Source organism: Hemiscyllium ocellatum, chromosome 10, assembly GCF_020745735.1.
Source record: "Hemiscyllium ocellatum isolate sHemOce1 chromosome 10, sHemOce1.pat.X.cur, whole genome shotgun sequence".
Lineage (NCBI taxonomy): Eukaryota > Metazoa > Chordata > Chondrichthyes > Orectolobiformes > Hemiscylliidae > Hemiscyllium > Hemiscyllium ocellatum.
In genome coordinates, this window is record NC_083410.1 from 96,116,306 (window position 1) to 96,143,789 (window position 27,484).

The 27,484-nt window shown below is 46.6% G+C and overlaps 1 protein-coding gene across 5 annotated transcripts in view; it reads right to left on the reverse strand.

The window, feature by feature from the left end:
• Nucleotides 1–863: 863 nt before the first annotated feature.
• The window catches only part of LOC132819864 (nesprin-1-like), a 339,003-nt gene continuing 312,382 nt past the window's right edge, over nucleotides 864–27,484 (reverse strand). For all 5 annotated transcript variants that reach the window (XM_060831771.1, XM_060831770.1, XM_060831772.1 and 2 more), the window contains 6 exons: nucleotides 24,312–24,512; nucleotides 23,804–23,932; nucleotides 14,385–14,597; nucleotides 12,687–12,779; nucleotides 9,811–9,869; nucleotides 864–1,984 (listed from right to left, as the gene is read on the reverse strand). In XM_060831771.1, the coding sequence (XP_060687754.1) occupies nucleotides 1,741–1,984; nucleotides 9,811–9,869; nucleotides 12,687–12,779; nucleotides 14,385–14,597; nucleotides 23,804–23,932; nucleotides 24,312–24,512 (939 nt within the window). In that variant the 3' untranslated portion in view covers nucleotides 864–1,740. The remainder of the gene's footprint in view (nucleotides 1,985–9,810; nucleotides 9,870–12,686; nucleotides 12,780–14,384; nucleotides 14,598–23,803; nucleotides 23,933–24,311; nucleotides 24,513–27,484) is intronic.

Consider the following 27,484-nt stretch of genomic DNA (forward strand, 5'->3'; position numbering starts at 1 on the left):
CTTAAACCAAAGCCCTCCAGTTTTGGCCTCCCCCCACCCCAAGGAAAAGGCCTTTGCTATTCACCTTATTTATGCCCCTTGTGATTTTATAAACCTCTACAAGGTCACCCCTCAACCTCCTACGTGCCAGTGAAAAAAGTCCTAGCCTATCCTATTAACTCAAACCTTCCAGTCTCGGTAATATCCATATAAATCTTTTTTGTATTGTTTCCAGTTTAATAATATCCTTTCTAGAGCAGGCGACCAGAATTGTATCCAAGTTGGCCTGACCAATATCTTGTATAGCCGTAACATGACCTCCGAACTCCTATACTCAGTGCTCAGACCCATGAAGACCTATTTACCAGTGACACCACTTTCAAGGAACTATGTAGCTGCACTACTAGGTTTCTCGTCAGTAACACTCTACCATTAACTGTATAAGTCCTGCCCTGGTTTGCCTTCCAAAATACAGTACAGCTCCCATTTATCTAAATTAAACTCCATCTGCCATTCCTTGGCCCACTGGCCCATTTGATCAAGAACCTGTGGTATTCTCAGAGAACTTTCTTCACTGTCCCACTATAACACCAACTTTGGTGTCATCTACAAACTTACCCCTCCTCTAATTCTCATCCAAATTATTCATATAAATGATAAACAACAGTGGACCATGCTTTCCTATTGCACTGTAACTATGATGGGCTATTTCCAATTGCTGGTTCACTTGCTCAAATCGACATGTGATCAGAGGAGGGGGTGACGCACCTCCATCCCCTTCCATGGAAGAGGGGTAGGGAGCAAAGAGGTTACGTTGCATTGAGTTCAGTTCCTATGTTGGAACGTGCAATAGGTGCAAAGCAGTGATGACACAAAGACCAGGATGAAAGAAGTAGGTCCTTTAATGGGAGACCCGGCTTTCTGCTGTACGCCAAAAAGAACCAGCTTTCCATATTCTTACTTGTAGACACACGAGGCTGCTTCTGAATAGAAAAACGCGCTGCAGTTTGACCATGATCGGAACATGCCACAATTAGACGATCACAGTGGTCAACAGAAGTGACACTGTTCAAGAGGCTTCCCTTGTTTTGAATTTCATCACTGGATTCCCTTTGGAATTGCTTCAAACATGTGTCCCAACAAAGCAAGAGGTTGCGGGAGGAGTTATATTTATATATTATGTACACATTCGTGCCTCCCTCCACCAAGTAAAATCGAGAAAGGGAAGTATTTCTGAAAAGCAGCTCACAAGGTAAAAATGATCAGCGTGGGTACTAATGCAAAGGGTTATATTCAACCATAAAATAGCTTTAACAATCTGTACACATATAATCTGTTCAATTTTAGTTTACATCCAATAATTGTCTCATTGACATCGCCTGAAAGTTTACTTACATCTCAATACTATCCGGCTCAGACTCCCTTCTAGATTTACAACGTTCACATATTCAGAGAGTTAATTTTGAAAGCTCAAACTATACAAGCCCATGCCTAAAGCAAACACTGTAGAAAATAAATGCTCATTAAAAAGTTATTTAAACTGGTATGTTACATGTTTCTCTTTGAATCGTGGACCTGGGAGCGCGGACTGGTTACTTTCATGCCCATCCTGGGGCTTCAGTTTGACCCGAGTTGGTTCAAAGGACATCGTACAGAGTAGCCAATGGAGTGGCTCTAAAGGAGCCAGGCTTGCTTTCCCCCTTTCCATGAGAAACTGTGTCTGGTGACGATTCCATTTCTCAACTCTCTCTCTCCCATTGGTCATATTGGAGGGGGCCCATTGGTGTACCTCAGCATGGGGTGGAAGGATCGGGCAAAGTTGTTGGATGAGGCACAGCTATAGTCTTCCTCAGTCATTGGCACAAGACAGGCCAGAGCGATCAGCAGCAGCAACAACAACTGCAGAGGTAACGCTGCTCGGAGCACTCGCAGGAGAAAGGACGGCTTCTTCCGGGCTTCCAACTCCTTAGAATGGGAAGAATCTCTTTGGCTTTCTTTGTGGAGCCTGTATTTATAATAACATACATATTAGAAAAAAATAATTACAGCTCAGACAAACGCCCCCTTTGGAACAAACCCTCTTGCGAGATTCCCAGTCTCACATTTGAAGTCGGAACCTAGCCTGCTGCACAGGCTGCTGGGGAAATACAACTACCTCCAGATTTCAATCTATTTTTCTATGCAGTCCTCCATGCATCATTCCTTCACGGGCCTCCTCAGTATGGAGGGTCAAGGACCTATTTGAAAAGTTTAACCCTTGCTCCCCACTGAGCTTAAGCTGCTAATATATATTTTAGTTTACAGTTGTCAACAAAATTGCATTCCTTTAACACAACGCTTTCCAAATTACAATGACCATTGAATACCAGCAGCATAAAGCCAGGGCTGCCAACACTCCTCGACTGTCTGATTATCTTCAGGAATTGAGGATTCATCTCCAGGAGACTGCTGTGATATAGCCCAACGTAACGAACACGGGTGTTCAATATTTTGTTCTCCTGTTTTCTTTGAATGTTTGAGGCGTTCTAGTAGTGTTGTAAATGAGGGGCAAGACTAAAGTCAAGATTAATCCAGTCAGTGGACAGTAAGAAGGCTGTGCTCTTAAGAGGACAGGCAAATTATGGTGTGGGATGGTTCAGGTTAGAAGGTCAGGTGATGAACTCTTCAGGGCTACACACTGGCCGAGTGGTCAACCCTATTGATGGACACACAACAGGCCTTCTAGACGGACAGGACCGTGTAGTTTTGGGAGTGGTGCACTTTGGACAAGAGGGAAAAAAGGGGAAATGTGGCTTGGATAGGATGCCCTTGGTTAGCAGCTTGTGGGATCGCTGTGATGGACTGACTACGCTTTCCCTGCTATTAGTTTGAGATGTACAATTGGAGGAACAGTGCCAACTAAGAGATACCAGCAGATGTAGAGAGAACTCCCCTCACAATTATACAGCAATTCACAATAGTCTCCATGAAGACAACTAAAGGCACCATGTCTCTCTGTTTAAGACAGAAAAGAAAAACTTCACGGTCAGGTACAGTGCCTGACAGCTTGTATCAATGCTCTGGTGAATGCTATAATGTTAGCAATATTACAGAGTTCTTCCCTCCCAGTATGTGTCAGACTCAAAATGAGAGTGCAGTTACTCTCTCTCACCTCGAACAGCACAGAAGGGGGCCATTCAGCCCAGACTGTCTATGCCAGCTGTCTGCAGTTTCAGAAACTTTGAACTTTGGTCTATGACTTTGCGTGGTTGCTTTTGACTGAAATTCAGGAACATCTTTCACAATAATTCCTTCATTCAAATTAATGCAATTACCCACAGTAGGCTGGTGCAAAGCAAGTCTCTCAATCGTTCAACATGGGGAATCCATATTTGTTGAGGTAAAAAGGAATGGATTCAGTGGGGGAAACAGAGATACAGATTAGTTATTAAATGGAGAGGGGTTGGGAAGTGTTGATTTGCATTGGGTGGCCTTGCTAATGAGTCACTTCAAGTTACCATACAACAATTAAGACCGCAAATGGTTTGTTGTCCCTTACTGCTGGGGGACTCAAATACAGGAGTAAATGCAATTAATGGAAGCCTTGGTTAGACCAGACCTGGAGTACTGTGTGCTGTCTTAGCTCCCTACCCAAGGAAGGATACACCTGCATAAAGGACAGGTTCAGGATAGGTGGGACTGTACTCCGAAGAGAGACTGAGCCAAGATTCCCCAGTGAAACACACAGAATTCTTACAGGGTTCCACAACGTAGATATAGAAAGAGTATCTCCCCCTGGCTGGAGGTGCCGTGTCTAGAGCAAGGTGCATTTTTTCACTTAAAGGGAGATGAATCTTCGAATCTTCTACCATAGAGAGGTGTAGAAGGTCAATTATTGAATATGTACAAACCAGGGATCAGTGGATTTCAAGATATTAAAGACATCAAAGGGACCAGGGTACAGTGTTGGGAAATGGTGTTGAGGTGGAAGATCAGCCATGATGCAGATTATACGGGTCAAATGACTACTCCCAATGATTCGGAGTATAAACACAGTAGTGTAGGACTGCAGTTTTGTGTGGGAGAAAGTGAGGACTGCAGATGCTGCAGATCAGAGTCAAAGAGTGTGGTGCTGGAAAAGCACAGCCGGTCAGGCAGCATCCGAGGAGCAGAAGAATTGACATTTCGGGCATAAGCCCTTCATCAGCGGTTTTGTGTGTCCCAGACTGGGTAAGGGGTAGAGAGTTCTCTCCCATGACGGGCATTAGTGAACCAGGTGGGCTCCCATCCGAAGTTTCTGGGTGCTAGAAACCTTATTTATTTATTGAGCTTAATTTCACCGCCAGCTGTGATTGGCAGAAACTTGCACGTTCTGTACTGTCAGTCCAATACCATAAATACCAGCATATCGTGTATAACCTTCACTCCATCAAAATAAAATTGTCAACCAGTTATTTTGTCACCAGGATAACATGTTAACTCTGCTCTCTCCTGCACATGGAACAAGCTGGGTCAGTCACTACATCCATACAGAGAAATGGCATCGTGGCTCAGCAGTTCAATTCCACCCTCGGGTGACTGCCTCTGTGGAGTGTGCACATCTTCCTAGTGTCTGCATGAGTTTCCTCCCATTTCCTCTCACAGTCCAAAGGAGTGCGGGTTAGGTGGATTGGCCATGCTAAATTGCCCCATAGGTGTTCAGGGCTGTGCCATGGGGAATGATGCAAGGTTACAGGGTAGGTGTGACTGGAGTGCTCTTTGGAGGGTCGGAATGGAATCGATGAGCTGAATGGCCTGCTTCCACACTTCAGGGATTGTGATTCAATGGCCATTTATTGGGCGACGTGTATTTGTAAAAACAAAAGCAATGTTGCCCCAGATTGCCATAAACAGAATTTCCCTGCCGGACAACTGTCTGGAACATGATGGTTACCCTGCAGATTGTGGGGTTAGTGGCTTTGGGACCTTTATCACCTACCAGGGCTCGGCCTGGTCCAAAGACGAGCTTAAAGAATCTAATTCAGGTAAATATCTTGGTTTTCCTCTTTCTTTCCTGTGTCAGCACCAAGAGTGAGGGCCTTCTATCGATGAAACACTTCAAGCAGGATCAGTTACCTCCTGTTTCACCATTTGGTCGTCTGAATCTCAGGGTCAAAAGCAATTTCTGACAGTCCCTGGGCAGCTCCCTGTTCAGATCCCACTGGCTCTGGAGCCACAGAGAAAGCCGTCCTCCATTGCCGAGTTTTCTGAATTGAGTCCATTTCTGATTTAGGGATTTCCTCTCACCCTCACTTTCGTTCTCTATCTACCATCTCTCACGTTGTTAGGAGTGGCAGATTTGCAGTTGTGCAGTCTCTTTTGTGAGCTTGTCGGGTCACAATGAAACATTTCAGAGGCGGGAGCCATTGCTGTGATGTAGGAAACACAGCAGCCAATTTGCACACAGAAAGGCCCCAACACCAGCACCAGGACAGTCACTCGGTACACGATACTTCCAATAATGTTGGTGGAAGGGTCAACGGTCGGCAATTCTCTGGGAGAATTGAGAACCCCCCACGGACAAGGTGAGGACCAGAGGATTACCCTGTGTCCTAGACGATAGGTTAACCCCCAACCAATGCCACTGAAAAAACAAATGATCAGCTCATTAACACACTATGGGAACATGCTTCGTACAAATCGGCTGCTGCATTCTCTGCAAGATGAGTCACCACACAACCAAAGCACTCCACTGATAACGAAATGCGTTATGGGCTCAGGTTTATAAAAGGCACTATATAAATGCAAATATACTTTTTAGATCATAAAAAATTGGAACAGGACCAGGCAGGCCATTCGGCCCCTCAAAGCTGCTCTGCTATTCAGTCAGATCATGGCTGATCCTCACAATCCACTTCCCTGCATTTCCCTGTAACCCTTGATTCCCCGACTGATCGAGAGTCGATTGCAGCCTTAGATATACACAAAGTCTCTGTCCCCACGGCTCACTGTGGCAAGGACTTGCAACGATGAATAACCCTTTTAGACAAGAAATTCCTCCTCATCTCAGTCTTAAATTGATGTTCCTTTACCCTGAGACTATACCCTCTGCTCCTAGATTCTCCCAGGAGGGGAGATATCCTCTCAGCATTGACCCTGAGAATCCTATATATTTCAATGAGATCACCTTTCATTCTTTGAAACTCCAGTGAGTAGTGTCCCAGCCTGTTTAGCCTTTGCTCCTGATCCTCCCTACCAAGGGTCATCCGAATGATCATCCTCTGAACTGTCTCCAATGAGATGATACTCTCCCTTCAATAAACGGACCAAAACCGCTCACAGGACTCCAGATGGGGTCTCACCAGCACCCGGTACAGTTGCAGCAAGACTTCCTTACTCTTTATATTTTTAGTGAAAGGTATTTTACAAACAGAGCCGGATGTGATCCCCTCTTGCGACAGCCTTTGGTGTGGCTTCAGCCCAGAGTCAGGATGTTCCCATGCTCCAGCGTGGCGTTATGACATGAAGTGTACAAGAGTAGGAGAGATTCCTACTCTGTTGGACTGAATGTTCATCATTATCAGACTTACAGCCTCTACGTAAAAGTGCCTGTTGCCACAGTAACACTCAGAGTGAACAGCGTTACATCATGAAATAGGTTGGAGGGGCTGAACGGTCTCCAATCACATTAGGAAAACGTATACACCGTTCAACTCCTTGTCTCTTTTCCGTTCGGCTCACTGTCATCTCAACATTTCCTTCTTTGGGGTTTCAATTCTGCATTCTAAACATTTTTTTTAAGAAGTGGGCCTTGAATCTCCACAATACAGGAGGATTGTATTAACTACCTTCTAATCTGAATCCCTTCGGTTCATTGTATAATTACAGATACCTGGTGGACTTACACAAGTGATCTGTTGCAAATGTTCACGTAAATAGACCTGTTAAACCTTTCTGCATAACACCAGATTGCTGCTGTAATGACTAGGTCTTCCTTTAGAAGGGCAATAAAGCAGAACAGAGGGTGATGAGGATTGCATAGGTGCTCCAGGATTTATTGTACACGTGGCGTCTCTCCCAGTCATTCCAAAAGTCCACTACCAGCGCTGAAAAGTCACGGCGCATTAAACAGCATCACACTGTTCCTTTCCTAGAGCCCCATTATACATTACTTCAGACTGTCTGAGAAACACCAATAATGGGAGTTAATGAAAGGCAACAGGAACAAACAGTACCTCATCACCCACTAACAGGTCGTTTCACTAAAACTAAGCATTTAAACCAAACATAGCTCCACCTCAGGTAGAAAATGTTTCTCTTTGTCTCAGTTCGACTTACATCACCTTTTAAACAAATCCCAGATTTATTTAACTGCACACCGAATGTAAATCATGCACAGGGAAAGTGGCTTGCCAGACGCAGCAATAATACCCTCTTTGAATGTTTTTGTTTAAAAATGCCTCTCTTACCTCCTACCTGAACAATTCTCACTTCAACCAAAGTTGTGACCTTCCTCTAGCTCCACACACAAGGCACAATATTCCCAGTGTAACATTTCACAAGATAATGCTGGATTTGCAGAAAATTATTCGCTGAATTTTGGGCTAGGCTGTTATCCCCTCCACAAACATCAGAACCTTTTGAAGTTTCTTTAACTTACAAGTGCTTTGTCAGTGTAAAAAAAACATGCCCATCCAGTGAAGACTACATTATGGGAATACTCTGTTTTTTTCCCCCCCAAATTCTCGAACATCTTGATGCTTCATTTTAAACCTCTTTCAAACTGAGATATCTTAATTGTAACTCTCCTGAAATGTAGTCATTGCTGGAATAGAAGAGATTTCTTAACAAGAATACAATTTGGCTAGCATGATACTAAAAGGGAAAGGTTTGATAGATCACATTACCTTTCTAGCAAAGAAGTTTGATTGGGTTATCTCCTAGGCAACATTTAGTTGGTGTGTGATTGAAGTTAATAAATTGACTGGCCATTTTTTTTTATAATTTGATTTATCAGCAGAGAGTGATCATTATTGGACCCATCATCTGGAAAGGTACTGAGGAAGGTGAAAGCATTGCTCTAGGCAGAATCTCCCTCTTTACCCTCATGGAAGATTCACCGCTCAGAGATGATTCCCGTTTAGGGGAAACATTCACAAGTCATCCGGTCGGACCTCTCTCTCATCCCAGAGTCTCAATCCCTTCCTGTTGCAGCAAGGTTAATGTCTCCCTCTGAATCCCCTGGCCAGGCCAAGTGGGGAAAGGTTGGCCCTGAGCCGTCATTTGACTGTGTAACTATTGGGGAATCTCCACACTCTGCAACAGCAAATCTCCAGCTTAGACTCTGACCTGAAAACAAAAGTCGAGGAAGGAAAACGCAGCCTCGACCACTTGGGATGACCAGAGATGACCTTTGACCCCCCCACCCTCCTCCTCATGTCGTAACTCGCCCTCTCTACCCTTCCCTTCACCTTTGGGCATGCTCATTCCTTCACGAGTGAAATCCATTCGGCAGGACTTCAGAAACAATGCTATCTCGACCCCTCATTCCTGAAGGTAAGTTGTGGTTGCTTTGTGATCAAACACAAAGCACTCTGAGCGGAGAACAAATACTGATAGCCCCAGAAGGATTGAGATCAAACATCTATAATACCCAAGCACACTGACCACAAGCTGTCAAGCCTGTGTACTTGATTTATTCCTCTATTCAATAAAACTGATTTATATCAGTGCTTGTCAAAGTAACAAATTGAATATTGTACACAGAGATGAAACAACAATAAACCAGGCAGCAGCACACTGACCTTACAGTTAGAAATAGCTTTTGGAATGCAAATTGCACAGCAAGTTGGGAGTGCTGCTAGATTACTGAGAGCCCGTGGCGCTGCTGCTTTTAATAAACGCAGTTGAGTTAATGCCGCTCAAAGCAGTACAGGCTGGTACAGAGATTAGTCAATTACAGGACTCCCGGGTAGTTCACGGCTGCCTTCGGAATCCCTTTGCATTTTGTGTCAGGGGTGAGTAGGAGAGGCTGAGCAGTTGGTAGTGGCGGCGGGGAAGGGGGAGCAGGGAGCGGTGGCTGATTGAGCAACACTTACAGGAATACACTGAAGGGTCAGACATACAGGGCGATGAGACACAACCAGAAATGAGCTCGATGTAGGAAGCAGCTGCAATTCTGCCCTCTCGTGCCTGAGTTGGGCTACAAGGTGCTGTCTGGTGTGCAGGGCAGAACAGAGAGAGGCAAAGCCAGGAAGATTTTCCTGTTAACCAGCACGGAGAGCATTCAAGCAACAGAAGATTAAAAAAAAAGTGTCTGAAGAGTCTATAAAGCAATGCGATATTGGGAAAAATAACCTAATAACTAGTTTCATTTAAAGTCTGGGATCAAAGAAGATGATGGAAGCTTATAAAGGAGGGATGTTATATGCAGGACATACAGCTGGACTGTAGTTACAGCTGTACTATCCATCTGGAATCAGGATTGCACGTTAACTCATATTCAAATGACCGGCATTTGCGAAATGCAGTGTGTGAACATTTTGGAATCCTGTTCAACACAGGTCTCTATAGCAATTGGCCGTCCCAGCTCTGCATTTAAACTTTGAACTGTTACAGGGACTTTTATATTTTGCACATTAAAGCGTAGGGTTCCAAACCGAGGGGCAAGTGTGATAAGCCACAGTCAGATCCTGCTGTCAGGCTAACACAACTTGGGCCGGTGGGAACATCACGCTTGGTCATGACAAATTCTGTCCAGGTTCTGCCAATCCTGCCCCCTGAGTGGTTAGCATTCCTGGACGCTGCCTGGAAGTTTCCATCATCCTCTCTGAGCTCTAGAGGTAAACTGTAGAAACCAGGAGAACAAGGTACCTGCTGTGTGGGCTGCTGACAGAGGCTCCAGGCTGGGTGAGGCTACATATGCCCCGTGGCTGTTTGAAATGAACGAAGGGGGTAAAGAAAGAGATTGTTCAGTCCAGCAAATAAAGACCAAGCTACTGATGACAGAACACAAAAAAAAAGTGCAGCAAAAAATCAGATGAGGCGACTAATATCCATGGTAACAAGGAAACTGGCTGTTCCTCCTGCAGTGTTGTTTTGCATGCAGTTGCCCATGAGCTTTGACTGTGTGACTGTGGCTGTGTGCTCTGGTGCTTGTTTATTGTAGCAGGCCACTGTGCTTACCTTAATCCTAATGCCCCAGCCCCTGAACCCTTCCGACTGCAAAGGGTCAGTTCCGTACCGAAAATGATCACGTGAAATTAACAAACAGGAACAGGGCTGCTCCATCTAACCCAAAGACACTTGGATAAGTCCATGAATAGGGAGGGTTTGGAGGGTCATGGGTCAAACACAAGTAAGGATGACTGGTTTAGTTTGGGAACATGGATTGCGTGGACAAGTAGGTCCAAACTAGTATATGACTACATAACTCAATGCACGTTGACTTTTTAATCCCTGGCTTCAGTCAGTGTCTGAGTCAAAAGGAGCGATGCTGGAAAAACACAGCAGGTCAGGCAGCATCTGAGGAGCAGGAGAGTCGACGTTTTGAGCATAAGCTCTACATCAGGAAACCCCCACATTCCTGATGAAGTGTTCATGCGTTGACTCTCCTGCTCCTCGGATGCTGCCTGACCTGCTGTGCTTTTCCAGCACCGCACTCTTTGATCTCCAGCGTCCACAGCCCTCGCTTTCTCCTTCAGTCAGTGCCTGGTCTCAGTTGCCTGCACTTCTCTCCTGATCCATGCTGTGTCATTCCCCTGATCGTGTAAGGAATACCCGACCCTGCTCTAGCCTGCACCTCCAGTCCCAATTCTGAAAAAGGACAGTTGCTGTCGACTCCCTTCCTTAAGTTAAACAAATTGCCCCTACATTTCCTCTGTAGCCCTTCTGGGTCTTGTCCCACTGCTAGTTGCTCAAGTACAAGTATCACTGCGCAAGATACAAAATCAGGCCCCTCGGATATCCAGGACATTGAACAGGGGTCACTGAGGGGTCAGGAGGTGGGATGTCCCACTTACAGTCCCACGAACACCAACAACAATTGTGACCACTGTCCAAAGCTATGGTTCAGGTCTGTTCAGTTGGCACAGGCAGAGAGGATTGATTCTCACCCAGCTCTTGGGCGAGGGGAGGGGAAGGGGCGAACTACGAGAGGAGGGACGATGCCCCTGCAGACAGTCCCGAGAGAGTGAGTGAAAGTGACAAGACCAATGTGCCTGAGCTGTCAGCTCTCTCTGTTTCACTCTGAATTTGTTGCCAGCCTCAGATGCGTCCATCGGGATAATAACAGACAGGGTTTGCCTGCGTCCCGTCTGATGTGGGCAGGGCTTAAGTGCCTTTACCCTTGGGTCATCGGTATACCCAGTCTGTAGGCAGCCCAATACTTCATCCCAACGTGTGCGCAGGGATACGCAATGGTGGCTGGAGTTTAGACTAAGTTCTGGGAGCCATGAGATCCCTTTAAGTGGCCTAACAAGTGGACAGCTCTCTTAGGCCTGACTGCAGCTGCAAAAAGAAAATCAACAGTCTGTGGGAGAGTAGGTGTCTGATTGTTTCTGTCAAACGTCTGCTATTTAGTTGACTCCTGCACCATCATCATCCTCACCCCAGTCCACTAATTCCTCCTTCATCCCACCCAGCTGAACCACTCTCATGGTACCCGCCAAATGTTCACTCTGCGACCACAGTCTGAAGCTTTCAAATGAGGTTAGTGTTTGGCAAGTGCTGCCCTGCATGGAAGCTAAGATCAGGGAATGAGAACAGTGACCAGGCACTGGGGCTGGGGCTCAGTGGTTAGCCTGACAGCGCCAGGGACCCAGGTTCGATTCCAGCCTCAGGCGGACTGTCTGTGTAGAGTTAGTACATTCTCCCCGTGTCTGTCGGGGTTTCCCCTGAGTGCTCTGTCCAAAGTTGTGCAGGTCAGGTGGATTGGCCAGGCTGAATTGTCTGTGGTGTGCAGGCTGGTTGGATTAGCAATGGGAAATGCAAGATTACGAAGAGAGGGTGTGGGGAACACTCTAGGGAGAGTTGAAATGGATTCAGATGGGCCAAATGGCCTGCTTCCATACTGTAGAATTCTGTGAAATGTGTGACGGTCCCACAGTGAGTGACGCATTATCCCCCGAGACATCCTTAGCGACAATAGGTTATACATGATTCACAACGCAAGTCTGCTCTTGGTTTCAGACTGCTCCACAACATGAAAATGTGACTAAATACTGGCTGCAATGTTGCTGAGTGTACAATGAGATTGCAGTGCTAGAAATGCATGGGCTGTGTGTGCCCTGAGTGGATGGGGGCAAGTGCAGTAAAATCTGGGATGGAAAGCCAGTATTCCTTTCGAGAAACTGCCACTAGTGAATGGAGAGAGAGAAAAAAAAAATCAATTCAAAGAACCAGGGTTGATTAACGAGACAGAAATATCGGCACAAACAATAAACATATCGCTCAGGACTCAGAAAAATCGAATTAATAAAAGAACAAACAGTCAAAAGAAACACTTAACCAAAGTAAAATTCACGATTTTTCTCAATTCCATGCAAGGGAGGGGGGAAGGAGGAGGGGGGGCGGAGGTTTGGGGTAGGTGGAGGTAAGCGGAGGAGAGCATGGAGGGGTGCAGGGGACTGTGCATCTTGTCCAGGGGACTCTCGGTTATGGGTTCATGGTGCCAGCCCGTCAGATGCAAGGGCTAAAGATTTGTTACCGCCCTACCACGTCGCTTATAGAGATTGGTGGAAGGGAATTACCGGTCTGGGTCGAACAGCCAGGCTTCCGCCAGACACAGGGCTGAGGGAGCCTGAGGAATCCAAGTCATCAGCTGAAGACCATGACGCCAGGTCCTGAAAAGGAAGACGAGATCCTTAAACCAGATTTCTTTGTGTGGGGGGGGGGGGGGAACAAATGGAAGTATTAGCAACTCTTCACCTGCCAGGGTTCTGTACTTGCCAGGTCAAAACAAATGGTTAGGGCAAACACACAACCAAGAACCTGCTAGGCCTTGCAGTGAAGAACAAAGAACAAAGAAAACAGAACAAAGAAAACAAAGAGACCCTTCGGCCCTCTAAGCCTGAGCCGATCCAAATCAACTGTCTACACCTGTCATCCAATTCCTAAGCATCTGTATCCCTCTGCACCCCACCTACTCATGCATTTGTCCAGACGCATCTTGAATGACTCTACCGTGCCTGCCTCTGCCACCTCTGCTGGCAACGCGCCCCAAACGCCCACCACCCTCTGTGTGAAGTACTTGCCGCATGTACCCCCCCTTAAACTTTCCACCTCTCACCTTGAACGCGTGACCTCTCGTTATTGAATCCTTCACCCTGGGAAAAAGCTTGTCTCTATCCACCCTGTCTATATCTTTCATGATTTTGTAAACCTCAATCAGGTCCCCCCTCAATCTCCTTTTTTCCTAATGAAAATAAACCTAACCTACTCAACCTCTCTTCATAGCTAGCACCTTCCATACCAGGCGACATCCTCGTAAACCTTCTCTGCACCCCCTCCAAAGCATCCACAATCTTTTGGTAATGTGGGCGACCAGAACTGTACACAGTATTCTAAATGCGGCCGAACCAATGTCTTGTATAATTAATTTGTGTTGAACACTGTATGCAATTAACATTTGGTGCACATACCAAAGTCGTTACATTTTCCAAAGCGGCCTTTTTGCTTCCTGCGTCTCCCTGCTCATTGCTCAACACAACGCCCATGTCGCTGTCTCTCTCGACAGGAGCGCACACTTTGGAGAAGTGCTTAGTATTTCTGTCGATGGATTGTGGAACAAAATCATTTGTCTTCACGTTTATTGGTGAAGAGGCCACTCTGGATGTGACCCGGTGAAGCTTCATGTCAAAACCATTTGAAGCCGCATCGAGTGCTTGTGTTTCCTGGCTTCCCAGGCTGCCCCAACTGAGGGGACAGACCCAGGAAAGATGCCATTACTTCTTTCCTGTCTCCATGGAGATTCCAGCAGCACTGTATAGAGCAGGTGTGATAACAACAGGGAGACTCAGAGCACCATGGACTGACATAATGTGCTCTCTGATTTATATTAAAGATACTCTTGTGTTGAAGCTGCAGAAGCAGATGAAACATACAGTTACAGTGCCACACACACACACGCACACATAACTACACACACTCTCATGCACACAACAGAGTGACACAACCAAATACTTGCATAGACAAACACACAAACACGAGCACAGACATGCATGTGCCACACACAAACTGACTAATGCAACACAGAGTTTGCTTGATTATGGATAAAACATAGGGAAAAAAAAAATCACACTGCCAAACACCTGGCAAATATTACAGACACAAAGCACTTGGCCATCTTAACCCAGCAGAAAGACGGCCAGACACTGAAAATGGCATTGCCTTCACTTGTGTTGAATTGGGCCCCTCCGATTTCCCAGATTGTGGATTTATTAACATACCGCTTGACTGCTGCAGTTGTCCAAGATTCTCTCCAGCTCCTTCAGGTCTTGCGTGACCTCTTTCAAGAGGAGCTTGAGGCGATTGCCAATGACATGAACCTTCTCCTTTGCTTCAAGACAGTCGCTGCCCTCTGCATTGACCAACAGCTGGCTGGACATATCCTGCAGTGAGGCGACTTTCAGCTGCGACTCCAGTAGCTCCCGTCGGATTTGCTACAACGTACAAATGAACAGATTCACGCTGCAGTGTAACTCCGGCGTTGTGGGACATAATGCAATTCTTATTGTCGATTACTTCACAGTTACAGAAACAATGAGCCACTCACATTTCATTTACTCTGGGCAGGAAAAGCACTCTCGCCTTTGAGGTGTTAAGACACGGTGTCAGAACTGTGAACACGTAATCCACTCCGGCACTCTCGGAGCGGTCCCAAGGTAAAACTACACTGTCACAGACGCTGTGTTTCAGGCGAGATGTAACTAACAGCCCTGTCTACATTCTTGAGAACACTGTTTCAAACACTAGAGATCTCCCTAATGTTCTGATCAGCATTTATCCCTCCATTGACATCACTAAACAGATTGCTGGGTCATTTATTACTCTGTTGTTTGTGGGATCTTGCAGTGTGCTAGATTGATCTCAGATTTCCCTGCAGTATGGCAGTGGTTACACTTGTAAAAGTAGTGTGCTGGTTGTAAAGTGTTACAGGACATTGCGAGGTCACATGGTGGCTCAGTGGTTAGCACTGCTGCCTCATAGCACCAGGGTCCCAGGTTCGGTCCCAGGTTCGATTCCAGTCTTGGGAGACTGTCTGTGTGGAGCTTGCATGTTCAGCCTGTGTCTGTGCGGGTTTGCTCCGGTTTGCTCCGGTTTCCCCCCACAGTCACAAAGACATGCAGGTTAGGTGAATTGACTGTGCTAAATTACCCATAGTGTTAGGTGCATTAGTCAGAGGGAAAATAGGTCTGGGTGGGTTACTCTTTGGATGGTCAGTGTAGACTGGTTGGGCCGAAGGGCCTGTTTCCACACTGTAGGGAATCTTTAATCACAAATACCATTCAAGGAAGCAAGACTTTCATTCTTTTAAATATAAAAACTTTGACTGACAATCTGTGAGCTTTTTACAATATTGACATCTGCGGTTAATTAACAAGATAGTATCAAACTTAAAGTGTTACAGAAGATGGTTAACTGGTCAGAAGATTGGATAGAATATTAAACACAGCACTAATGACTAGAAGATTAATACACAGATTAAAAATAAAGTACAGGAGAAAGCTATAGCAAGAAATATTAAAACAGATAGTAAGAGTTTTTTCCTTTTAAAAAGAGAGTTAACAAGTGAGCATTGTTCCTCTAGAAAGTGAATCTGGGGAATTGATATCGGAAAAGAAAGAGATGGTTAATAAATTAAGTGTATACTTTGTATCGCTCTTCATTATGGAAGATATAGGTAACATCCCAGAAATAGTTGAGAGTTAGGAAATAGAAGGGAGAGAGGAATTCAAGAAAATTGCAGACACCAGGGAAATGGTGGGAGCTGTGGGCTGGTAGGACCTGACAGACTTCATCTGGCTGCTATATTAAAAAAAAGTAGTGAATGAGGTTGTTGTTGTGTTGGTTTTATATTTTCAAAAGTCTTTACTTCAGGGAAAATTCCATTTGAATGGAAATGAGCGAACGTAAATTGTTTATTCAAAAAGGTTGGAGGCAGAAAGCTGGAAATGACAGGCCAGCTGTCCTACACTGACTGGAGGGAAGGTGAAAGAAGCTGTTTATAAAGATGTTAGAGCGAGGGGGAGGGGGGGGGGGCACTTCAGATAACCAGATACTCAACATGGTTTTGTGAAAGGTGGGTGAAATAACCACCAATCTTATTCTTTGAGGAAGTAATGTATACTGAGGATAATGGGGAACTGCTGGATGCAATGTGCTCAGGATTCCAGAAGGCACTGAACAAGGCAGGCCCTCCAAGGTTATTGTGCAAGATAAGAGCTCATGGTGTCGGGGTAACATACTGGCATTGATAGAAGATTGACTAGTTAACAAAAAACAGAGCAAGCATAAATGGGGGCAGATTGCAGAGTCGTAGAGAGGTACAGCATGCAAACAGACCATTCAGTCCAACTCATTCATGCTGGTCAGATATCCCAACCTCATCAAGTCCCACTTGCCAGCATTTGGCCCATATCTCTCCAAACTTGTTCCATTCATAAACCCATCCAGATGCCTTTTAAATATTGTAATTGTACCAGCATCCACCACTTCCTCTGGCAGCTCATTCCATACACGTACCACCCTCTGCGTGAAAACGTTGCCCCTTTAGGTCCCTTTTATATCTTTCCCCACTCACCCTAAACCTATGCCCTCTAGTTCTGGACTCCCCCACTGCAGAGATAAGACCTTGTCTATTTATCCTATCTATGCCTCTCATAATTTTATAAACCTCTATAAAGCCTCCCTGCTCCAGGGAAAACAGCCCCAGCCTATTCAACCTATAACTCAAATCCTCCAACCCTGGCAACATCCTTTTAACTCTTTTCTGAGCCCTTTCAAGTTTCACAACATCCTTCAGATAGGAAGGAGACCAGAACTGCACACAGTATTCCAAACGTGGCCTAACCAATGTCCTGTACAGCCACAACATGACCTCCCAACTCCTGTACTCAACACTCTGACCAATAAAAGAAAGCATACCTTCTTCACTATCCTATCTAGCTGCGACTCCACTTTCAAGGAGCTACAAATCTGTACTCCAAGGTCTCTTTGTACAGCTCTGAGATGCAGAGAGCTCCGAATGTCCTTGTGCATGAATCGCACATGGTTAGTATGTAGGTACAGCAAATAATCAAGAAAACTAATAGAATGATACTGTTTATAACAAGGACAATCGAATATAAATGTAGGGAGGTTATGTTTTAGTGATACAGGGCTATGTACTTCAACCCCAGGGCATCAATGTGGACCACCTTGGAACATTTCAACCCCAGGGCATCAATGTGGACTTCAACAGATTCCTCATTTCCCATTCCCCCACCTCAACCTAGTTCCAAACTTCCAGCTCAGCACTGTCCCCATGACTTGTCCGGACTTGTCCGACCTGCCTATCTCCTTTTCCACCTATCCACTCCACCCTCTCCTCCCTGACCTATCACCTTCATCCCCTCCCCCACTCACCCATTGTACTCTATGCTACTCTCTCCCCACTCCCACCCTCCCTCTAGCTTTTCTCTCCACACTTCAGGCTCACTGCCTTTATTCCTGATGAAGGGCTTTTGCCCGAAACGTCGATTTCGCTGCACTTTGGATGCTGCCTGAACTGCTGTGCTCTTCCTACACCACTGATCCAGAATCTGGTGAGATCACATCTGGAGTACAGAACGCAGTATTTAAGAACAGATGTCAATATGTTGGAATGAGTTCAGCAAAGGTTCACTGTACTAACACATGGAATAGGTGGGTTTTTTCAATAGGTTGTCTGCATTTGCTGATGTTTACAATAGCCAGAGGTGACTTGTTATTGACACACAGAAGATTCTGAGGGATCTCGACAGGGTGCATGTGGAAAGGATGATTCTTCTTGCAGGAAAATGTGATCAAGTGCTCACTGTTGAAAAAGAAACAGTCACTGCCCCGCCCTTTTAAGATGGCGGGGCGACCGTTATAAGGGGAAAATATTTCTCACAGCGGGTCATGAGTCTTTGAAGCTCGACCTCAAAAGGCAGTGGGAGCAGAGTTGGGAATTTTTTTAAGGAGGGGGTAGCTGGACTCTTGATAATCAGATTGGCCTTAATCTTACTGAATGATAGAACAGACTCGATGGGTTGAGTGGCCTGCTGCTGCTGCTAATTGAATGACAGCTTGGAGCACTGATGTCAATGTTGAGGGGCAGTAATTGACCATAAAGAAAACACCTTCTGACTCAGCAGTTCATCATGGGAAATCATGAGAACAAAGTTTGTGAACACTGCACATTGTGCATTGCTGCATTTTATAATAGAGAGCAGCTCAATTTACTTTTGAAGTCAAGGCTATGTGCAGAGAGCTGTGGGTCCATAACGATGCTTTTATGGGTGGCACAGCTGCCTCACAGCACCAGGGACCTGGGTCCGATTCCAGCCTCAGGCAACTGGCTGTGTGGAGTTTGCACATTCTCCCCGTGTCTGTGTGGGTTTCCTCCGGGTGGCTCCAGTTTCCTCCCACAGTCCAAAGGTAATAGACAATAGGTGCAGGAGTAGGCCATTCAGCCCTTCGAGCCTGCACCGCCATTCAATATGATCATGGCTGACCATTCCTAATTAGTATCCTCTTCCTGCCTTATCTCCATAACCCTTGATTCCACTATCTTTGAGAGCTCTATCCAACTCTTTCTTAAATGAATCCAGAGACTGGGCCTTCACTGCCCTCTGGGGCAGAGCGTTCCACACAGCCACCATTCTCTGGGTGAAGAAGTTCTCATCTCTGTCCTAAATGGTCTACCCTGTATTTTTAAGCTGTGTCCTCTGGTTTGGCATTCACCCATCAGCAGAAACATGTTTCCTGCTGCCAGAGTGTCCAATCCTTTCATAATCTTATATGTCTCAATGAGATCCCCTCTCAGTCTTCTAAACTCAAGGGTATACAAGCCCAGTCGCTTCAGTCTTTCAGTGTAAGGTAATCCCGCCATTCCAGGAATTGACCTCATGAACCTACGCTGCACTCCCTCAATAGCCAGAATGTCTTTCCTCAGATTTGGAGACCAGAACTGCCCACAGTACTCCAGGTGTGGTCTCACCAGGACCCTGTACAGCTGCAGAAGCACCTCTTTGCTTCTATACTCAATCCCTCTTGTTATGAAGGCCAGCATGCTATTAGCCTTCTTCACTACCTACTGTACCTGCATGCTTGCCTTCATTGACTGGTGTACAAGAACACCCAGATCTCTCTGTACTGCCCCTTTACCTAAATTGATTCCATTGAGGTAGTAATCTGCCTTCCTGTTCTTGCCATTAAAGTGGATAACCATACATTTATCCACATTAAACTGCATCTGCCCACTCACCGAACTTGTCCAGGTCACCCTGTAATCTCCTAACATCCTCATCATATTTCACCATGCCACCCAGCTTGGTATCATCAGCAAATTTGCTAATGTTATTGCTGATACCATCTTCTATATCATTAACATATATTGTAAAAAGCTGCGGTCCCAGCATGGATCCCTGCGGTACCCCACTGGTCACTGCCTGCCATTCCGAAATGGAGCCGTTTATCACTACCCCTTGTTTCCTATCAGCCAACCAATTTTCAATCCAATCTAATACTTTGCCCCCAATACCATGCGCCCTAATTTTACTCATTAACCTCCTGTGTGGGACTTTATCAAAAGCTTTCTGAAAGTCCAGGTACACTACATCTACTGGATCTCCCTCGTCCATCTTCAGAGTTACATCCTCAAAAAATTCAAGAAGATTAGTCAAGCATGATTTCCCCTTCATAAATCCATGCTGACTCTGTCCTATCCTGTTACTACTATCCAGATGTGCCGTAATTTCATCTTTTATAATAGACTCCAGCATCTTTCCCACCACTGACGTCAGACTAACTGGTCTATAATTTCCTGTCAGATTAACTGGTCTATAATTTCCTGATGTGCAGGTTAGGTGAACTGGCCATGCTAAATCGCCCGTAGTGTTCAGAGATGTGTAGGTTAGGGGTAAATGTAGAGGAATGGATTTGGATGGGATGCTTTTCAGAGGATTGGTATGGACTTGTTGGGCCGAATGGCCTGTTTCCACACTGTAGGGAATCTATTCTATTAATAGGCACAGAGAGAGAGAGAGAGAGAGAGAGAGAGAGAGAGAGAGAGAGATGGAGTTAAAATTTCTCTGTGGATGAGCTTGGTTAGGAAAGCACTAGAGCATCACAGAATCAATGTGGATTTCACCAGTTTCCTCATCTCCCCTCACTTCCCCACCTTATCCCAGATCCAACCCTCCAATGCAGCGCCACGGAAACAGACCCTTCTGTCCAACTTGTCCATGCCAACCAGATATCATAACCTAATTAAGTCCCTTTTGCCAGCATTTGGCCCATATCCCTCTAAACCCCTCCTACTCATATTCCCATCCAGATGCACTACCTCAAATTTAAAGCTAAACTCAGAATATAAATCAGCGAGGTGCAGATCAGGTACAAGCTATTAAACAATGGCCACACCCCACATATATAGCACCCACATCCATACAGCTTTAGAGTAAAGTGATATGTTTGAAGTCTGAATACTGTGCTACAGCCAATCGGAGCTCAGTATGATCACCCAACGTAAAAGCGATCAAGCATAGTCTTTTTTATCAGTGTTCGTCAGGAGCTAAATGCGGAGGAAGTTGAGTCAAAACGTGTGGCGCTGGAAAAGCGCAGCCAGTCAGGCAGCATCCGAGGAGCAGGAGTGAGGTTTCGAGCATAAACCCTTTCATCAGGAATGTGGAGGGGGGGGGGGGGGGCAGGGGTATGGCCACAAGGGGCCCAATAGATAAATGGGAGGGGGTGATGCTGGGGTGGGTGGCGGAAGGTGGCTGGGAATGTAATAGGTAAATAAAGGTGGGAGGTGATGGGGATAGGTCAGGGGGAGGGTGGAACAGGGAGGTGGGAAGGAAGATGGACAGGTAGGACAGTTCAAGAGGGTGGCGCTGCATTGGAGGGTTGTATCTGGGATAAGGTGGGGAAGTGAGGGGAGATGAGAAAACTGGTGAAATCCACATTGATTCTGTGTGGTTGGAGGTGGAAGGGGAAGTGTTCTCCCTCCAGGTGTCGGGTGGTTAGAATTTGGCAGTGGAGGCAGCCCAGGGCTTGCATGTCCTTGGCAGAGCAGGGAGGGGTGTTGAAGTTTTCGACCACAGAGCAGTGGGATTGTTGCCCTGGAGATGTTCTCTGAAGCGTTCCACAAGTTGGCGTCCTGTCTCCCCAGTGAAGAGGAGATCACATCGAGAGCAACGGACACAGTAGATGAGGTGTGTGGATGTGCAGGAAACTCTCTGCCGGGTTTGGAAGGATCCTTTGGGGTGTGGGGGGGAAAGTGTGGGGGGGAAGTGTGGGGAGAGGTGTGGGGTGGGGGGGAGAAGTGTGGGGGGGGAAGTGTGGGGGGCGAAGTGTGGGGGGCGAAGTGTGGGGGGCGAAGTGTGGGGGGCGAAGTGTGGGGGGCGAAGTGTGGGGGGCGAAGTGTGGGGGGCAAGTGTGGGGGCAAGTGTGGGGGGCAAGTGTGGGGGGCAGGTGTGGGGGGGAGGTGTGGGGGGGAGGTGTGGGGGGGAGGTGTGGGGGGGAGGTGTGGGGGGGAGGTGTGGGGGGGAGGTGTGGGGGGGAGGTGTGGGGGGGAGGTGTGGGGGGGAAGTGTGGGGGGGAAGTGTGGGGGGGAAGTGTGGGGGGGAAGTGTGGGGGGGAAGTGTGGGGGGGAAGTGTGGGGGGCAAGGTGTGGGGAGAGGTGTGGGGGGGAGGTGTGGGGGGGAGGTGTGGGGGGGGAGGTGTGGGGTGGAAGTGTAGGGGGGAGGTGTGGGGGGGGGAGGTTTTCCACCTCTTGTGGTGGTAAGGGAAGGTGCCAGGAGTGGAGGGTGGGTTGGTGGGGGGGCGGGGGAAGGATCCTAATGAGGAAGTCGCGGAGTGAATGATCTCCACGGATTGCTGAACAGGGCGGGGAGGGAAATATATCTCTGGTGGTGGGGTCTGACTGTAGATGGCAGGAGGGTGACGCGATCTATCCGGAGATTGGTGGGGGTGGAAGGTGAGGACCAGGAGAGTTCTGGCCTTGTTGCGATTGGAGGGGTGGGGGTTCAAGGGCGGATATAAAGAATGTGTGAACTCGCAATGAGGAAATTCACCTGCTCCTCTTTCAAAGGAATGCTATGAGGACTTTCCATGTCTGTCACAAAAGGTCAGATGGTATCTTGATGTTTCCTCTGAAAGATGGCAGCTTTGATAGTGCACCACGCCCTCACTGGAATGTCAGCCTTGGTAACCTGTTTGTGTCCTTCACTATTGTACTTAATGTCTAAATAAATGCTGAATGATCAGCATGGCATCTGGTTTTCACGACAAGTAAGTTACCAACGAGTACCAATTGTTCAATAGTAACACACCCAAATTACTTCACAAGTTCAAATTAAATGGTAGGAGGTCAAAGTGATAAAGTTGATGGATTTTACTGACATGGATGCAGCATTTATAGTTGCTGGCAGGAAGTAACAGGGAGACGTTGAAAAGCAGCCAGTGGGAGTAAACGTGACTCACCTCGTAATTCTATAAACAAAATCCTGATTTACAACATCAGCACCTGCTCGATTGTGAACACAGTGAGGTGAATGTTAAACCAGCTCGCAGGAACTGCATGTCCATCTCATCCACACCCCCCCCCAAGTACATCCTCCTTCTCATCCTTTCAGTCCCTCTCCCAAACACCGGTCCTCCCCTATTCATCACACTCATCCTATCCTTCCTTACAACTCTTCCAACCAGCCCTGATGCGTCTCCTTCATCATTCTGACAGCCCTCTTTCCCCCACTGACCTCCCATTCCTCTCAAACCACTGCCTCCCTTGGAACAGGAGAGAGAGGGAGTGAGAGAGAGAAAGAATGCGAGAGAGTGAGATGTGTGAGACAGAGAGAGAGAGAGAGTCAAAGAGAATGGTAGAGAAAAATAAGAGAGAGTCAGAGGGGAAAGGAGGACGGAGGAAGAGAATCAGCGAGAGAAGGAGATGAGCAGACAGCATAAGCCATATACCAAGAGGCTAAAAGTACCCAGGTCAGTGAGAAAGGGTGGGGAATATCTGCAGGAGGGACTGAGCTGGTGTCAGAATGAGAGGATCCTGAACCCACATAATATTTGCCACACAGTGAGAAACAGTGCCATCTGGTGTACATCTGATGACAATGCCAGTGAATTAAAAAACCCAGCTCTCAGTGACTTTTGTACAAATCCTTGTTCCAGGTTCGATCCTACGTCTGTCTCAGTTTAGCTGCTCCCCGGTGCAGCGCTGTACGTGGTCACAGCAGCGAGAAGGCAGTGGGCAGACAACAGCAATGGGGGCAAGGCCTTCAGCTGTGATCTCACTCCTGATCGCTATGGGATTGGGGAGACATGACCTCTACGGGAAAGGGGGGGGGGGGGGAGGTGAAGGAGGACAGGATTGACACCAGAGGAGAAAGGAATTACAAAAAGATTAAGTTATGAAGAAGGTTACCATCCCGTGTTGGGTGCTTATGAGATACCCAAATGCAGTTCCTTCTGTGTTTCAGGTGAAGGATGGTTTAACTTGAGGAAGATCCATTTTACCTGGCATTGTCCCTGTCCCTTCAAACCACTAACATCAGTCTCTCTCCTCACTCACTTCCTGCAGTAATACGGACACAATGGAGTCAAATGGCTCCACAAAGAATAATGCAGCTCTCACCAGCAACGTCTTGTGATGGTCCTGCAGCGTGTCAGAGTCCAGATTGGGGTCAAGGGGGAGAATTTCATTCCTCCTTCTGTCTATGTTCTCCAGCCAGAGCAGTAGGCCATGGCTCATCTCGTGGAAATCCTGCGGACATGGAACGGGGAAAGGCAACATCAGACGGGCTCCAGTGGACCTGCCCATTCCAAACACCCAACAAAGCTGGCTTTACCACCACAGTGCCCGTCTCACCTGACCGGTGATACACTGGAGTCTGGGAGTCAAGCACAATACTTAAGGTGACACTCTAACGAGGGGGTGCAGCACTGTCAGTGGGGCTGGTGAGGTGTCAAACCGCAGGTGAATGTAAAAACTAACCCACTGTTTGATGACGAACAGGAGCAGGCTGTCCCGGAGCCCTAACCAACACTCTGTCTGCGATCAAAGCCTCAGGTACTGATGATCAGCTCGTTTATTCAAAAACCGAAAGAGCCCGAAAGGGCAAGGCCCCTGCAGCACTACTCACGTGGCACTGCATGAGGGCATCCTGAAGGGTGTGACGCCAAGCCTCCAGCATGCTGCCAACCTGGTCCCACCGTTTGTTCATCTGACTCAAGCGCTCACGGAGTTCCAGCACGTCGCTCGTGTCTGACTGGGTGAACTCAGTGCTGCATAGGTTTATGGACAAGATGATGGCTTTGCGGTTGTCAACGGCCTTTTGTAACTCCTGAAACAAACAGAAGGATAACATTCATCTCTAGCGCAGGAGGCTGAACAGTCACCTTCACCACACTACTGACCAAATGGGGATGCAAGCATCCCATGGTCCAATCTGGTTCCAATAGCCCAAGTTCCTCTCACGACTGACACAGTCATTGAATCACGCAGCACAAAACAACTGGAATAAAATATATATCCATCATGTCTTAAAAAATGCTACAACCACACGTGAGTTGGACTGAAGGAAGGGTCTGTTTCCATGCTGTATGATTCTGTTTTCTCTTTCACCTTGCACCATTACTCCACAGAGGCTGGTATCCTACACCAAGTCACTCTTTATTTACACGTACATTATACATTGACCCAGCTAGCTCAAAGCCAGCTCCTAGAGTGAACTGTACTCTACTGCTTCTGCTCCCTGATTGGACCAGGTTAATCAGAGAGCTCATATTGTGGGCGGCACGGTGGCACAGTGGGCGGCACGGTGGCACAGTGGTTAGCACTGCTGCCTCACAGCGCCTGAGACCCGGGTTCAATTCCCGATTCAGGCGGCTGATTGTGTGGAGTTTGCACGTTCTCCCCGTGTCTGCGTGGGTTTCCTCCGGGTGCTCCGGTTTCCTCCCACAGTCCAAAGATGTGCGGGTCAGGTGAATTGGCCATGCTAAATTGCCCGTAGTGTTAGGTAAGGGGTAAATGTAGGGGTATGGGTGGGTTTCGCTTCGGCGGGTCGGTGTGGACTTGTTGGGCCGAAGGGCCTGTTTCCACACTGTAAGTCTAATCTAATCTAAAATTCCATGAGATGCACCTTGCTGAACTCGCTCCAAATCACTACAATTATAGCACGTCAACATTTATAGTAGAATGCTGGGTGTCCCTGGCTTAACCCACCAACACCCTCGAGCTGTTCAGGGAGAGGTGGGCGCCGCAGGAAATAGAGTGTATTATTTCCCCCTCCAACTCTATTCTGATTTGATCCCTGCCCTCCCCCTCACTGATCACGCAGCATTGTCCTCTGAGAGGGCACTGCTTGTCACTGGCCACCTAGGTGTCTCCTTTCTTCCTGGTGGTGGAAACTGAATAAAGATTTGTACACCTTGTGTCTCTCCCTGTGTCGCACACCTGCACACACAAAACTTGGGTGGTGGGGAAAACTACCGTTGTTAGGCGGTAGTGCGAGGGAAGTTTTTTTTTAAAAAAAGAGACAAAATATAACCAGGAGGTTTAGAGTCTCCTCAATTTAGGGCACTGACTCTAAAGAAAAAAGGAAAAAATAGAATGCAATTATGTCGCATTGTAGTTATATCCTCCCACCAGAGGTGGTGCTGGAATGTTTCAGATTTGTGATCTGCAGCTGCCAAGCCAAGCCCTCTGTCTAAACTTTTGGTCAACCCACCGGTAATTCTTTCCTTGGTTGAACAACCGTTTTACCAATTATATCTTTTTGAAATATCCTGTGCCTAACTTTCATTGAAACTGCGATAATAAATCCAATTTACCACCGCTGAAAATGGAAATAACCATGTTCATGCATTATTTGGCCATTTTATCTCCCCTCCCACTGACCCAGTGGTGAGGGAGGGGTAAGCATCTTCACTTTGCCTCTCCAAAACATTAAATCTTCCGACTGCTGTCCACTGAACTCCTCTGAAGGGAAATTGCTGAGAAAAACCTTGCAACAAAATTAGCTGGAACACTTAATTAAAGGGCTTTTGCCCGAAACGTTGATTTCGCTGCTCCTTGGATGCTGCCTGAACTGCTGTGCTCTTCCAGCACCACTGATCCAGACACTTAATTACTGAATCCTGGCTGTATTTTGCAGTAATCAGATGATGTGTCGTCTGTCCTGTTGTGAAAATCTAGTTCATAATTGAAGTATTTTAGAGCAGAAGTTTGATTCTCAGGGCTTGAAGTTCTAACTGAGGTAAGCAGAAGCACTTGAGAAACTGAGAGAAAGTGAGGACTGCAGATGCTGGAGATCAGAGTTGAAGAGCGTGGCGCTGGAAAAGCACAGCAGCTCAGGCAGCATCCGAGGAGCAGGAGAATCGATGTTTTGGGCATAAGGTCTTCATCACTCAACTCTGTTGAAAATGCAACTCACAAAAGCCTGGGGTTAAAAGGCTTAATCAAAAGGATTAATCAATAAACCTGACATTGACAGTAGGAACTCCGAATATCCCTTCAATTTCAATTCCTTCTGCGTATTAGTGATGAAATGCTCATGAAGCTGTGCTGATTCTGCTTGATATATTTCTAAATGCTCTGCTATTACGTGCTTTATAATAGACTCTAACATTTCCTGAATAATGGACATTTAACTGGTCTACAGTTACCTGTTTCGTGTCTCCCTCACTTCTTGAGATTAAGGTGTTTACAATTGGCAGTTTTCCAATCTTCTGGGATCTTCCCAGAAGTCAAGACTTCTTGAAAGTTTATGCCCTGTACATCCACCACCCCTCGAACTTTTTCTTGCCTTTAGCCCCATTACTTAGTACCTTTTCTGGAGCGATATTTATTGTGTTTATTTCCTCCCCTCCTTTAGCCCCTCAATTATTCAGGCATTTTGAATGTTATTAATGTCGTCTCCCATGAAGACTAATGTAACATATTTATTCAGTCATTTGCTGGTCCCCATTGTTATTTCACCAGGCTTCTATTCACTATGGCCTCTGTCCTTGTACATTTTTAAAGAAGCTCTTGCTATCCATTTTCATGTTACTATCTAGATTGTCCTCACAGCTAATTTTCTGTGTTTTTAAAAAATCTTTTGTTGGCTTAAAGAACTTGTTTAATCCTCTAATTTATCATTAATCTTTGCCATATTGTATGTTCTCTCTGTTAGGAACATTCCACCTCATATATCACTTCGAAATCAGAGTGAGCTATGGGCTGAGGAAGACAGGGCATGTGTGAAACTTGCAGACTGTCTCAGCTCGTGAGTATTTTAACGCAGAGCCTCGACTACAGGTAAACTGGACAGTT